This window comes from Gossypium raimondii, chromosome 10 (genome assembly GCF_025698545.1).
Source record: "Gossypium raimondii isolate GPD5lz chromosome 10, ASM2569854v1, whole genome shotgun sequence".
Taxonomy (NCBI): Eukaryota; Viridiplantae; Streptophyta; class Magnoliopsida; order Malvales; family Malvaceae; genus Gossypium; species Gossypium raimondii.
The window spans coordinates 15,884,202-15,900,066 of record NC_068574.1 but is presented as its reverse complement, the minus strand read 5'-3'; the positions used below and the strand labels follow the sequence as shown (position 1 = coordinate 15,900,066).

The window sequence follows — 15,865 nt, the reverse complement described above, 5'->3', positions numbered from 1 at the left end:
AATGTAAAATGGAATTTTATTTAAACCAATATGTTCGAACAAATTACAAGTACAAAGTAACGAATACACTACACTTAGAGCACTAAATCCTAACACACATCCCATCAGAAGTGATTGAGAGCACATCATAGCACCACTTTACGTAGACCTAAAATGGCATACCACTTGGCAACTTGCCTTTGACCCCCTATAAAGATTTAACGTGTGGTACCTCGAGGCTGGCACTAAGAGTATATAAAGTTGAGGACCTGAGGAACCAAGACTCTACCCTCCCCCCCCCTTCTACCTTCACCGACTCTCATTCCAGCTATCCTTTCCTCCCCTATTTTCGTCCACCTTGTTCGGTGACTCTTCACCTTGTACTAAACGAGGTGAACCGAACACTCTTACCATCTAATCCATCTTATCCAGAAATACTATCAACATCCTTCGGTTTCATGTACTTAGCCAAATTTTGTAGTTCCAAATTCGAAGCTTTGAGATGAAAGTGGAGCAAAAATAATTCCTCGAATCATCTACAAGAGAAAGCTTCGATTACATGACACATATATCAAATAAGCAAATCTAGGTAACTTGGGTAATTGACTATAATCCCATTTAGAGAAGGAAAATTTGGGGTTTTGAAAAGAGAGGGATTTACTAAAGGTAAAAGTTAATGTGAAAAGAAAGGAAGCGAATACCGGCAATGAAAACCATGCTCGATCTGTAGTGAACTCTTTACGTTAAATTTTTAGGAGAGTATTGGACAAGAGAGCTCAAAATTAAGATGGATTTGAGGGATTTAAGGTTTTTAAATAAATAAATAAATAATAACAATAAACAATGGATTTGGTATTGGTATTGGTATTGGTATTGGTATTGGGCGTGACTATAAAAACATAAGATGCGTTTGAGGGATTTGAAAGGAAGAAAAGAAAGAAGCTGGGAGTAAAATATATATAAAAGATAAATTATATTAAACATTTTCTGCTTTTACTTTATTTTATAGATTAATCATAAGTTTTTTTTTTAATTTCTTTTTATTTTACAACTTACAAATAAAGATATAATAGTGGTAACTTATTATTGATTAGAAATTGTTTTAACGAATGTAATATGTAGAGTTAATTTAAATTATAAAAATTTGGTTTAACTATCACTTCTAACAAGATAAAAATATATATCAACTTAAAAGAAATTATATAATTTAGATGACAATGTGTGATTTAAGCATATAAATACATTTATGGCTGCTAAAGAATATCCGTAGCTTCACTAATCTTAAAAAGAATTCCAAAAGAAAGGTCAATTATTAAAATGGAACAATACGAGTCTTCGTAGCTCAAAGTCTTTTTACTGCATATATTAACTTTTTACTTTTAAGTAATCGGTTTTTCTTTTACTCTTAAGATTTATTTATGTAATTAATTGTACTACATTTAAACATTTTAAGTTGTGTATAAAATTCAAAATGTGTTCAAATAAATCAAAGGATGTTACATTAAATATGTAACTAAATATCAATGGCGAATCAAGGGGCCGGCAAGTGCCTGTAGCCGGAAAATTTTTTATTTAGACCTGTTTATAATTTATAAAATTTTAAATTAGTAATGATAAAATTACACTTTGGTCTTCCAAAAATGATAAAAAAATTTAATTTAATCATTTAAAAGCTATAAAGACACAGGTTATTAAAATGATGAAATTATGATTTTCGATAATTTATATTTTTAAATGTTTTTTACAATTTTTATATTTTTAAATATTTTTTTATGATTTTAATAAAAAATTTATATTTTTAAATTTTTTTGGTCCATTCAACGCTTGGTCAACACATTCTACGACTAGTCAACACCCAATAGATTTCCACGTCATCGGTCAACAAGAACACGTGGCTTGTTTTGATTGGTTACTCATTTTTTTAACACTGTTTAGGGCACAAGCCAAAATGTGTAACGGAGCAATAGTTCAAGTTCCAAAATGGGACAAAAAAAATTTAGATACCAATATAAAAAATTTGAGTATAGTTCAATGGCCAAATCGTGAATAAAACCTATTATTAATTAGTTTCAACCTTTACCTTTTAATTATCTATTAAATATTATATTCAATCACACATCTATATATATAATTTTTTTAGAAAAAAGAAATAAGGATTACACTAAATTAAACTGATCACAAATATCATCTACTGTATCAAAATGTATGACTTGTAAAACCTCTCTTGGTGTACTGTCATAAATCTGTAAGCCTTCCTTCCTGTTAAGAGACATTTTGGCTATGCAATCAACAACTTGGTTATTCTTTTTAGAGACATGTCTTAGACTCCAATGCTCTACATGTGACAAAATTTGATGAATTCGTCTAATCAAAGCAAAGTGTGAATCTACCAATGAACTATCTTGGATACCTTTAATCACCTGCAAAACTATTAGAATGAATCACTATCTTGCTTTAACCTTGTCGTTGAAGAAGAACCAAGTCATCCAAGATACCCCATAATTCAGCATTAATGACCGAACATTTCCCCACATGCCTGCTACACCCGAGAATTTATTCCTCTGCTCCATTACACACCACTCCCTCGACACCACCTAATCTTGAGTCTAGTTTTACCACTCCATAAATATTTAAATGCACATCTATATTTTAAATACATGATTTCTACACTTATATGTGTGATAAGTATACTAGTGTCTGACAAAAGGATGTCTGACAAAAAATTTAACCACTAATTTACTCTTAATAGAACTAACTAATAATTCATGCAAAAATAACTCCTCAATTTAAGGTCTTCAAGTAAATAACAAGAATAGTCATAAGAGTTTTATTTTATTTTTATTTTTATTTTGAAATATAGAGTTAGAAGAGTTTTAAAATCCGTGGATTGATAGATAATGTATTTTAGTATACGTATATATACATGTTAATATACTTATGACACGTGTAAATATTATAAAAATTATGTATTTAAAATATAAATATGTGTTTGTATGTAACATACAATAAATAATTTAAACTAATTAAAAGGTAAAGTTTTAATCTAATTAATAATAGGCTATATACAAGTTGTCTTAACTTCCAACATTATTATTCTTAGATGCGAATTATGTTTTGATATATTATGGTAGGTATGCATTTTTTCAACTTTGTTTTTTTTTTTATAAAGATTAAGTTGCTAGCTGAAGATGTTAAGATTCCATTTGATTTGAAAAAATATTTTTGAATAATTCAACAACATGTTGATTAAATTAAAAATGTTAAAAACGTTGATACTTTTCTCAACTAAACATTTCTAATGTTTTCCATTAAAGAAAAACTTGTCCATTTCCTAACATTCTCATTAGTATAGTTTTGAAATAAAGATAAATTTAGTTTTTAATTTTTTATATTTTGTTAATTTGAGTTTTTTTTAGTTAAATTTCATCTGTAACATTATGTTATTTTTAATAGAAATATTAATTAAAATGTTAAAATTTTAGACATGACGGCTCACATGGTAATTTCCGTCTACTTTATATTAATTTTTATGAGTATTTTATATTATTTGTTGATGTGACATATAAGAAAAATCGTGACATATCAACAGAAAGTACAAGTGGACTATCATGTGGGTTATCACACCAACATTATTATAAAATTAATGATTTAGTCAGCATTTTAGTTAAAAAAGGAAAAAAAATTTTGACTCTTTTTGAAAGATTAATATCTAAATTTAGCTCAAAGAAAGAATAATGGCCAAACTAACCAAAAGATGTGAACGTAAATGGCTAAATTTGTCATTATACCTACTATTTTTGTTACCACAAATATGCAAAAAGCAAAATTAACTATGGTTGAAGTTAGTTATCGATAAGTATCTTTTCTTTGCGCACATATATAGGGTATCTTTTGTATGATTCAATTGTTAAATTTATTGATATAGTTGTACTTGTCATGTACGTAGATTTTGGAATTGATCCAATATTTCTATCATATTGATCTAAAATACTTTGTATATTAATATATATTCAACAATTGAATTTTTTTACATAAAACCAATAGTTAAATTTTTTTAAATTTTCATCAAATTTGACATGCATGATCTATATGAATCAAATATTAAATTCAATATTGTAACGTTAAAATATTAATATTACAAAATATACAAAAAATTTGTAAAACTACTTTAATTTTACACTTGCATCTAATTTTATATTTTAAAAGAAAATATTAAATTTATTTATTTTATAAATATATATTTTTTAAAATCTAGTAAATAATATTTTTAAAGATCATAAACAAATTTAAAATTAAGTAAAAGGGTGAAAATGAAGAAAAAAATTTTGCCACCATCTTTTCGGAAAACAGTTAAGGTATTCTAATTAAACTTACATGTGTAGGGTCAAAAGTCATAAATCATTAATTAAAGGGTTAATATAAATTTTGTCCTTGAATTTATCCATTTGTACTTAGTTATAATCTTTTGTTTTTTATCTAGTTGATATCTGAACTTGTATTCTGGCAATCAGATTTATACCTCCTCACAAACACCATTAGTTTGTGAGTGACACTGATAGCCAATCCAGTGATACCACGTGACAGCCTCTCGACATGTCATGTGATAAACATAAATAAATAAATAAAAACTAAAATTATCTTTAATATATATAAATTAATAAAAAATATATAAATTTTCACATCAATAATGAACCTAGACAAAAGTTGTCCAAATACATTTGAATCGGACATATTTGTTTAGGTTCATTCTGATGTATTTTAAGCAAATTTATATATTTTAATTTTTTATAAAATATAAGGTTATTTATATTATTATTTTGACAATAAAATATATAATATTTTAAGATATTTTAAAATATATAAATTAATAAAAAATGCATCAAGAATGAACATAGATGATAGTTGTCCAAGTTCAAATTGTAATAGTCTAGTTTTCAATAGTGTCAAAAAATGGTTTTGGGACCACGATTCTGACAAGTGAGACAGTAAATATTAATTATTAATATTTACAAGTCTATTATAGTGTTATATCGATCCTTGATTTGGTAATTTGGTTGATAGGTTAGTAATGTAGATGTAAGGACTAAATCGTAAGAATGGTAAAAGCTACACATTATTGGTTAGCTAGTTAAATGGATTAATAAGAATTGTTAAAGGTTTTATGCGGCAATTAACCACATTTGCCTAGTAAATATCAATTAATATTTAGATATATAAGTAGAAATCTTTAGTGGATGGAGAGAAAGTCTTATTCTCATCTTCCTCCACCGAAACCATCTCCATTAGAGAAGAAAGAAAAGCTCTAGGTAGTCTTGAACAATCAATTTTGCATGTAAGTGTTTTAAATCCTATTCTTCTTGAAATTTATGTTTTTGAGATCGTTTTATCTTGATTTAGCTAACATGTATGTCTGATTTCAAAATTGTTAAAGTTTGAAAAGTTGTCATTAATAAATTGAATGTGTTAACGTATAAATCAAGAACCAAATCAACCAGTAGATAACAGAGGAAAAGGAAATATCACGGATTAATCTTTGATATTCTACTTTTGTTGTACCGAGTAAGTTCATATGGTAACTGTTGTGTTTAATTATGAAATGTTTAAATTTGAATGTATATAGAAAATGTTAGCAAATTGTACATAAGGTGAGGAAGGCATTGAATGGTAAAATGGAATGTTCAGATATGTGTATAGAGCCCAAATGAATAAAGGATATAATTGGCATGCCAATAGGGCTATTGCGCATTGTACGGGTTGTAAAAAAGTTGTGAAGAAGATGAAGAAAGTTCACTGATGTTATTGGAATCCAGCATTTGTTACGGATTTTCAATTATAGCTCTTATAAGCAAATTGACGTGTTAACGGATGGAATAACTCTTATGAGCAAATTGGCATGTTATCGGATGGAATAGCTCTTATGATCAAACTAGCATGTTATTGGATGGAATAGCTCTTATGAGCAAATTGGCATGTTATTGGATGGAATAGCTCTTATGAGCAAACTAGCATGTTTCGGTTGGTTACCCGCGTATCCATTTTTGTTCATAATCGTTCAACGGGCTAAATGGTTTCTGTAATGGAAATATTGATGATAATGTTTGTATATATTGGGATAAGATATGAATGTTTATTGGAATGACTTGGGACTAAAGGGTATAAAATAATTAGAATATGTTAAGTGACTAAATGTAATAAGCTCACCTTATATGTATTTGAGATGTGTTGACGGGATAGTGCACATTAGTTAAGTTTTATGTATTAATGTTTTATGAGGTGAGTCTTAATGTTTTAAACCTATGAAGTTACTAAACAGGTTTAATGCTTACTCTATTTAACTCCCTGTTCCATGTACTTATATTTTGTTGAACTCGGCAGTCGGATCAATTTGCAACTCACACTATCTAGCTCTTGTTTTGATAGATTTTACTTTTAATCCTACACTCAGTCAAATGGCATGTATATAAGTTTAAATTGTATACAAGTCTATTTTGAGAAATTGGATGTGAATACTTGATGATATAAATTTATAGGTATTTATATATATATATATGTTGATAATGCTTGTTCTTGTGTATGACATTGATAATTAGTTGCTTGAATGGAAATGAATGCATGCCTTAAATGTGTAAAGTTATTTTTGGTTTCATGGCGGACTTTATAAATACAGGTTGTTAAATGGATATTACAAGTATGTTCAAAGTCGTGGGTAGTAATTGCGTGAGCATTCATGGTAGATGATCCAAGCATGACTTAATATGCAGACTATGTGAAATCAAGTTGATATGGCATATTGTCCAGAGGCGAACCAACATGGTGGACACGTCTAGAAGCAAGTGGTCATGGCTTGCGAAGTAAATGCGAGAAATTTGGTGAACTGATTTGTGTATCATCTTTGGCAATTAGTCATTCGGCAGATAGTCATTTGGCAAAACCTATTTTAACGGATAACCCTTGGCACGTTATGTTTTAAAATTCTTCCAATTCAATCTTAAACATACTTGAATTTATTGATTATTGCTTTTAAATGTGTTTAGAATAGTTTTAAAGATTTTAAAACAAATCTCTTGTTAAACTTTGCATGTGAATGTTCTTGTATTTTACTGTAGCATCTTGTAACTTGGGTCCAGTGATCGGACTGGGTAAGAGGTGTTACATAAATGTATCTGAACAACCATATGTTGAAATTCAAATGTATTTGGACAACTTTGTCCATATTCATTCTTGATACGCTTTTTAGTTCTTTTACATATTTATATAAATTTATAAATTTTTAGTACTTTTATATACTTACATATTTTTATAAATTTATATTTTATATATTTTAAAATAATAACCTAAAAATTAATATTTTATTTAAAATAAAAATATATAAATTTACTAAAAACACATCAAGAATGTATTTGGCCAAATGGTTGTCCAAATACAATCAGTTGTCTAGGTTCGTGAAAAAGTTATATTTTTAAAGATTTTTTCTTTATTTTTTAATGTATAATCATCGCATGGCATATTGAGAGGCTACCATGTGTCATTGTTGGATTAGTTATCAGTGCAACATTACCACAAAATAACGGTATTAGTGTAGAGGTATTAACATGGTTGATGGAATACAAATTTAGGTACCAACTAGATCCAAAAAATTAGGTGCCAGCTAGATACAATAGAACAAGTTCGCAGCGCAAAATATATATTAACCCTTAATTAAAAAATGGGTTTGTGTTTGGTGAGATACTTTACTTATATAATATAAGTAGTCAAAATACTTAATATTATTACAGTTAAGAGGGTGTGGATTTGAACATGCTTAAATACATATTTTCTTTTGATTTAAGAGTCAAGGATTATGGCTAGACCATAGGAGTAGGCATTGTATAAAAATTACTTATTATTATTTTATTAAATCTTGTTTTCTTCTTCAATATCTACTTGTTAAGCATAAACTCAAAGCACAATTTTTAACACAGTTAGGCCTTTAAATCATTCTTGTCATTAGCAATTAAAGTAATCTCAACTCATATGAAAACTAAAATTTGATCATATGTAGCAAAACAAAGAAAACTCCAAGTGTAATCACTCATTCCATTAAATTCCATGTCATCTGATACATGTCAAGCATACATTATTTATTTCTATCCCTCATTAAGAAAAACCTATTGTTAGTGTATTCGGATAATTTGTATAATATTTAATAAATTTAGATACCAAATTAAGAAAAAGTTCTTCAAGTTTAGGTACCAATACAAAATTAGAAAATGTATCAAGTTTAAGTATTTGAATAAAAAATGGAACTTCGGTATCAAATTAAAAGAAATTAAGTTCAAATACTATTAGCGAGTGGCCTAATAGGGTCCATCATTAGTGGGTGACTTGATGGAAGTGTGAATATAGTGGGTGTCCAGTAAATGGATAACCATAATGGAAGGTAATTCAAGGGTGCTTCTCATATCACTTCTTATATCATCACATGTGTAGGTCAAATATAGATATAATATCATAAAACAAAAGCAAAAAATGATGATGATGATGATAGATGATGATCTACCAAAAAAATGAAAATGAATGACGATGAATTTCACAATATCAGCCACTACTTCAATACCCTCTCTAAGCCTACTCACTGTCGGAAGGGCCCTCAAAGAGTACAAAATTATTGACAAAGGCTAAATGTGCAAAAGACAAGGGAGTGAGGTGGGTGGGTTTCCCTTTTTTGCGGTTGAAATAAATGAAATTGGGAAGACTTTTGATGGGTTAATGAAAATGGGTAATTTTTTTTTTTTGGGGGGGGGGGTCCCTTTGGCAATGAATACCACGGCTTCTGTATTACCTGTCCCCTCCCCCAGTACTCTGACTCTTCCACTACCAAACAAAACCAACCCTACCCCAATCCCAATGCCTTCGTCCTTTTCATTTCTATCATGTTAAATTTCACCATCAAATAAAATTAACTTCTTACCTACCAAATGATAGCCATTAACCATGGAGTCACAACAGTAACCAATTAAATCATCTATTTATTTATGTACCAAAAAGGCAGAAAAAAAACTTAATTTAATGTCAAGTATTAACTTAGGAGAAGTATAATGTAAACCTGTTCAACAATCGAATTAGTTCATTAGGTTTGTATCTTAAATGTGTATATATTTTTCAAATTCATCTTAGTTCAATTAAAATAATTATTCGTAGGGGCGAAACCAAAATTTATGTGAGGGCCAACATAAAATTATAAACAATTTGGGAGTTAAAGCTAAAAAAATTGTATTAAAATACTTTAAATTAAATTTTCAACTTTTGAAAAGGGCCAAAATTGTGATTATTCCAATTAAAAAGTTAAAAGATTAAATTGAATAATTGATATTTGAGAGGCACTACAATCAAAATTATCCCATCGAGCCAAGGTGCCTACTACGCCCTGATTATACAATAGTAAATAGGTTTTTTAAATTTAAATTTTATTACAAAATATATAAATACTAATATAAATTAAGTTTTATCAAATTTAGTAGTAAAATGAGTTTTGAGCATGATTATATGAAAAAAAAAGTTAAATGCCAATATTTAGAAATGTGAAAATGAAATGAAGCCATATATCGATAGATAGTGAGTAGTTTTTCTAAAGGCATAAAGGTTAATTTAACCTTGAATGCTTATCATTTTTAAATTTAGTTTTAAATTTTTTTATCACTTTTGTTCTCAAATTTTAAAATTTATTTAAATTATTTTTTAAGTGAAAAATTGATTAAACTATTAAAATTTTAAAGGCATTGACTAATATCTCATATAGCAATCTATCTGTACTTCATAAAAATTAAAAAAGAGTAAAAATAATAAAATTCAAAAGTTTTCATCAAATTTGATAAAATTTAAGAAAAAAATCTAAGTTAATAATGAAGTACGAATAGATTATCACAAAACTATTATGTTAATGTAATTACAATTTTGATTCTTTAATCAATTTTTATCTTAAAAATATAATTTAATTAAAATTTGAATATTTAGAATTAACATAATCCAAAAAAATTCAAAAGTACATCAAGAGATAGCAAGTAATTTTTTTTTAAGATGTAAGGATAGGAACGTTCAAGTATTGAATGAGTGTCAATATAATTTTTAATAAAAATATAATTATTCTTAATATAATATTAGTGGTTTTTTATTTAAAATGTTATAATTTTTTATATTTATTATAATATGTATTCTGAAAAGCTACTTTTTAGAATGTGTTTTTAAGGGTTGTTTCAACATTTATAGGTATTAAGTTTAGTGTTATATCAAATCAATATAAAAGTATACGTCTTATATGTTAAGAGGGAAGGATTGTAAAAAGCAATCAATAGAGCCTCGACTTTCATGGATGTTGAGATTAAGTTGAGGTTAAAGTTGTGAAATTTAACGAGAAAAGTTATTTGTTCGTTGGCCCGACCAACTTATTTAATATAAAATAATAGATACCTTTAGGAGTCAACTTTTTCTCTTATAAATACCCTCACCATTTCTCTTACTTCCTATGAAAATATTTTCAAACTCTCTAGAAAAATTTGTTCCCTACTTCTTTTTGTTATTATAGACGTCAATAATGGCAATAGAATAGTCGAAAAATAAGAACACTAAAATTTTACGTGGAATCTCTTTCAGGAAAAAAGTCACGGGGAAAGGAGAAGAAATTCACTAATGTTGAAAAAACGAATGATAGAAGAAGAGTTTCGACTACATCTATTTAAAGTTTGACAACCTTTATTCTAATCAATGTCAAATAGAAGAAGTGTCATTCTATATAGATTCTACTTATGTGGCATGGCCCGTACCACGACGGCCAGAGTCGCAACCCCAATTTGCCACTGTATTTTATTTCTTTAACAAGTGATGGGATTTGGGTCATATAACTCTAACACTTTTCTAGGTGAAAATGATAGCTTTAAGGTTTCAAAAACATGTAGCAAATTCTACCATCAATATGGTAAAATTTTTAACTCAATTTTTTAGTTTTTTAATTTTTATGGAAACATTTTTTTAATATTTTTGAAAAAATAAATAATATTTTTTTTTATATTTTTAACAATGACAAGAACAAGTTGTTTTTGCTTGATATAATTTAAAATTCTAGAAGTCCAATGGATATATCATAGACCATTTGAGGAGTGTTGGTTTATATGAGGCATCTATGATTAAAAAAGTTTTTATGATTACTAAAATTGCTTTTCGCCTTGTTGGAAAGATAGAGCCAAAAACACTTACATTCCATTTTCTATGTGAAGAAGTGACTATAACGCTAGAAGATGTCGCTTTAATAATATGTTTTCCAATTGACAAGCAAGCGATAATCAGAGCTAGTAGCATTGATGAGGTTACGAGTGTGATTGGTTGTTGGGTGTTGTTCCATCTAAGAAAGAGAATGAATTAGATGGTAATCGAGTGAAATGCACATTATTGGAGAGGATTCTCAAATCAACCCCTCCGTCACATGCAACTATGGAGGAGATGGATTGATATGCTAGAGTTTGGATGTTTTGGAAGGTAAGATAAATGTTATTTCTAGACTAGTATTGCAACAAAGTTCATACCATGTATTGTCCTTCATTGGAATATTTTGATACAACTGATACATTTAGTTAGGATTCAGTGACTCCAACATATCTTTATAAAACGCTTTGTAAGGAAACTTGAGAACCTATTGATGAACTAAATGGTTGTTGTCTGATTCTTCAAATATGGGCATGGATACGAATATTGTGGTTAGCATTTTGATCTAGTGTATTCATATACGCCAAATTAAGTTCTTTAAACACTTAAAGAGCTTATTTTCGATTATTTTATTGTGTCATTTGTTATATTTCTTCACTTTATAGATTTCATACTTAATTTTAGTTTTTATCGTGTTTTAATGCTTTTCTGAATAAAATGCGAAGTATATTCCATTAAGGACTTAATATTTGAGTTGAGCTTGTTTCAGGCACCTAATTGATGCAAAAATGAAAAGAGGAGCTTGAATTGGAGTCAAAGTCATAACACCAAGATGTTGTTGTCGTAACACTAATGTTTTTGTCATCAACTAAGGAGTTGGACTTCACCAAATGGCACGATCAAGTGGACTACCTCTGAGGCCGCGACACCAAGGACTTGTTGTTGCAATACCAACACTTGGGTTGCAACATTAGGCCAATAATGTGGCAGCACTAGTCACAACCCCTGTCACAACCTTTGCAGATGAATAAGTCAAGTCTCTTGAGGACAATGCTGTGACACCAAAGGGTTGCTATCACAACATTGAAACTAAAAACATCTATTTGAGTAGATTATCGAAGATGTCACGACACCAAGGTATTGATGTCGCGACACCGAACCTTGATGAGGAAAATGCATAAAGGGTATTTTGGAGACAAACCAGCCTCAATTCAGATTTTAAGTGAGGACAAACCTGTCTTTTGTAGGTTAAATTAGAAAAGACTATAAATATCAATTTATAGATCTTTTGGGTAAAAAGCTAAGGGTAAACAATTAGACTTTTTAATTTGTGTATTTTTTATATTTGATTTTCTCTTCTTTTTCATTTTCTTTTTTTAGAACATATTTTTATTTTCATTGTTTTATTTCTTATATTTTGTTGAAGATTTTGTAAATTGAGATGCATTAAACGCACATACTTCATTAGATTTACATCATTGAATGAGCATTTTCTTAACCCTTATCTTTTATATTTTATGTCTATCGTGTGTTCGATAAATTGATTGTGTGGGATTTAAGTTTAATCATGTGTTGAATCATTTTATTGGTTGATTGATGATAAATTACTTAAGTTATTATCTATACTTTGATTATTTGTTTACTTAATTGTATTGAATTGCATATTACACTAAAATTGACGCCTCTAATGAAAGATTTAGATAGATGACACTGAGAGGAGAGCATTTGGATGATTTTTTGATTTAAAGTGGTGAATTTTATGCTCCTAATTCATTAAATTCATGTTTCTATACTTAGGAGAGCATTTGGGAGCAAAAGGAGAGAAAATCAGAAAATCGAAGCAAGTTTCAAGAGCCACACAGGCTTGGCCATTCCACAAGGGTTGGACACATGATCGTGTGAGCCATACGGGATGCCACACGGCCATGTGCCAAGTCGCGTGGATTTCATGAATTGTACTCTAGAAACGCAAAAAAAAAACACAATTCTTTAGGTTTTTCGGGCATTCTAAGACCTATATATACCAAATATAAGAATAAGGGAGTAAGCTGTTAGATATTATCGAAGAAAAAAACTCAGAAAATACCATTCAAGCCGACTCTGAAGCAGATTTCTGTCAAGATTGAAGGTCTTCTTTTGATTTCTTTGAAGTTTATTATGGCTTTTCTTGTTTCTTGTGGTTATGTTGTCTTTAAGATGTTTTTATTTGCGATTATGAACTAATTTTCTAAATACCTAGGGAGATAAACCCTAGGATGGATTCTGTTATTTGATTTATGTTTTTACGCAATATATACTTGGATCTTGTTCTCAATTATGTGTGCTTAATTCTTGGTTTAATATTTCTAGAATATTAATCCCTATTTGATGTGCTTGAATCAGAGGAGGAATACACACAGTTTAATAGTAGGTCTAATATAATTAAGTGGAGTTGCATGCAATCCTAGAAATAGGACGACATAAATCTACCGGATTAGAGTCAAATCTAATAGGGGGATCCATAGATCGAGTTAATGCGAAAATAGGGGTTTTAATTAGAAAGAAATTTTAATTAATCAACATAGAGTCAGTTGTTCTTAGTCTTGAAGAGAGATATTAACATAATTTAGGGATTTCTATGGATCAAGATACTAAGAGTATGTTTGGTTGGGTGTATTGGCATAGCCAATACACCCCTAATCGGTGGGCCCACTTAATCCCATGTTTGGTTGGGTGTATTGCCCTAATACGGGCCTATTACGTTATGTACGCAATCCTCATTTTCTCTACTTCAACGCTGATTTCCAATCCCTTCCAAAAGAAAGGATTAGCTAATCGGTGTCTGTTTTACCCTTCCCAGCAGAAATCGTTCTCTACCCCACCCTTTCCCTCTCCCTCTCCCTCTCCCTCTCCCTCCTAACATCAACAGAAGTTGCCACCGAACCAAACCTCCACCTGCTCAGATCTTTCGCCGACTTTCATCTTGGCATCTTGGCATCTTTCACCAACATCAACAGAAGCGGCAAGTGCTTCTTCTCTTTTTTTACTTAATTTGGATTTTTAATTTTCTTCCTCATGATTGTTTTGTCGTCAAAAAACAGATTTGTGTTCTTCAACTATGGTGGGTTTTGTCTGTTGAAATTAGGGTTTTTTTTGGGATAAATTATCAATTCTCCTGCATTATCATTCTATCTTGTATCCTTCAGTTGTCTGTTGAAATAACTCTAGTTTGGAGTAGAAAGTTAAAACTGCGTGGATTAGGCTTCTGTTTTTTTTCCCTTTATTTCGCCATTCAAACTTCATGTGTGGTGAAGCCATTATATAATGATAAAGTATGATTGAGTTTATAATGTCATAATTACATGGTGGATTTTAATTTCTAAGCAAGAAGTTCTATGGCTGAACTTTCTGTTTTGTCGTGGCCAAGTAGGAGTTTTAATTGTGAAATGGTCTCTGAGGATACTGTCCATGCATTAAAAATGAACAGCTGATTAATAATCTTGACAACTGCGGAGAACTTCTGATCTATTGCATTCTCATTTTTTGGAGTTTCTGTTTCATCAATTCATTTTATACAACTTTTCTTGCTTTTGTTTGAATATTTGTTTTATGCTGTTTCTCTTTTCTTGGATTTTAGTTTTGATCTAAAGTCACTTGATTTTTGGATTTTAGTTTTGATCTGAAGTTACTTAAAAAGTAGCATCTATAATCTTCAAGATGTTCGATTTTCAGTATTTCTGGGTCTTATTATGGCTTGTTTGTCGAGAAATTCTAATGTGTGGTTTTGGATATAGGTTTAGTTGAGGCAAAAGTACCATGTAACCATTTACTTGAATGTTTTACATGTGGAGTAGTGTATAATCTATCATATGTTTTACACACCTTTGGGAGGTACTCGATTAAGCGTTTTAGAAAGGCTCAATGCCCCATTGTTGAGAGGCTTACAAACTCATTGATGATGCATGGTCAAACAATGGAAAGAAACTTATGGCGTCGAGATTGTGAAGCATGCTATGGAAATTATTTATCTCTGATGATCGAACCCAATTCAAGTCATTGTTGATGCCATTATCAACGGTGGCTTATATGACCTTTAAAATTTCCTTTTCAAATGTATCACTAGTGACTTTAATCTTTAAAGTAGCGTATGATGTTAATTAAAACATCTTCCAATTCAGGTTATCTTTGTTGGATCAATCTTTGATAATCCTTGTTGATTTTTGATTGATATAACAATGGACCTCGTGAAGATGCTACTCGTATTGGTTCTGCTGGTGTTGTGAGGCGTCAGTTGTTGATATTTCTCCTCTTCGTCGAGTGAATCAGGCCATCTATCTCCTCACCACCGGTAATCGTGAGTCTGCATTCGAAACATTAAAACTATCGCTGAATGTTTGGTGATGAGCTTATTAACGCAAAGAAAAGGATCATCTAACGTAAATAATGACCTTTGAACTCCGTGTTTGAACCTTATTTTGCTTTGAAACTAGGAACCGCCTTGCAATCCCATTTATTTACCACGACTTGCTTCATCATTCTCGCGTTGTTTGTGCAGCTATGCCATCAAGAAGAAGGACGAAATCGAGAGAGTTGCCAAGGCCAATCGTTGAGGAATTGGTAGGACTTTGCATAAACCATGGCGGTGGACACTTGCTTTTTATTCAAGACTTTATAAGTTACCTATTTTGTGTTCGAACATAATATGAATGTTCCGTTATTTAAGTTGAGATGT

At 29.8% G+C, this 15,865-nt stretch overlaps 1 protein-coding gene across 1 annotated transcript; it reads left to right on the top strand.

Moving 5' to 3' along the window:
- Positions 1–14,882: 14,882 nt before the first annotated feature.
- Positions 14,883–15,775, top strand: LOC105775301 (40S ribosomal protein S5). Its single transcript, XM_052622382.1, is given in 8 exon segments — positions 14,883–14,889; positions 14,988–15,098; positions 15,101–15,121; positions 15,124–15,205; positions 15,364–15,422; positions 15,425–15,499; positions 15,502–15,568; positions 15,686–15,775. Coding segments are annotated over 8 exon segments (480 nt in total). The 3' UTR covers positions 15,744–15,775.
- The last annotated feature ends 90 nt before the right edge of the window (positions 15,776–15,865 follow it).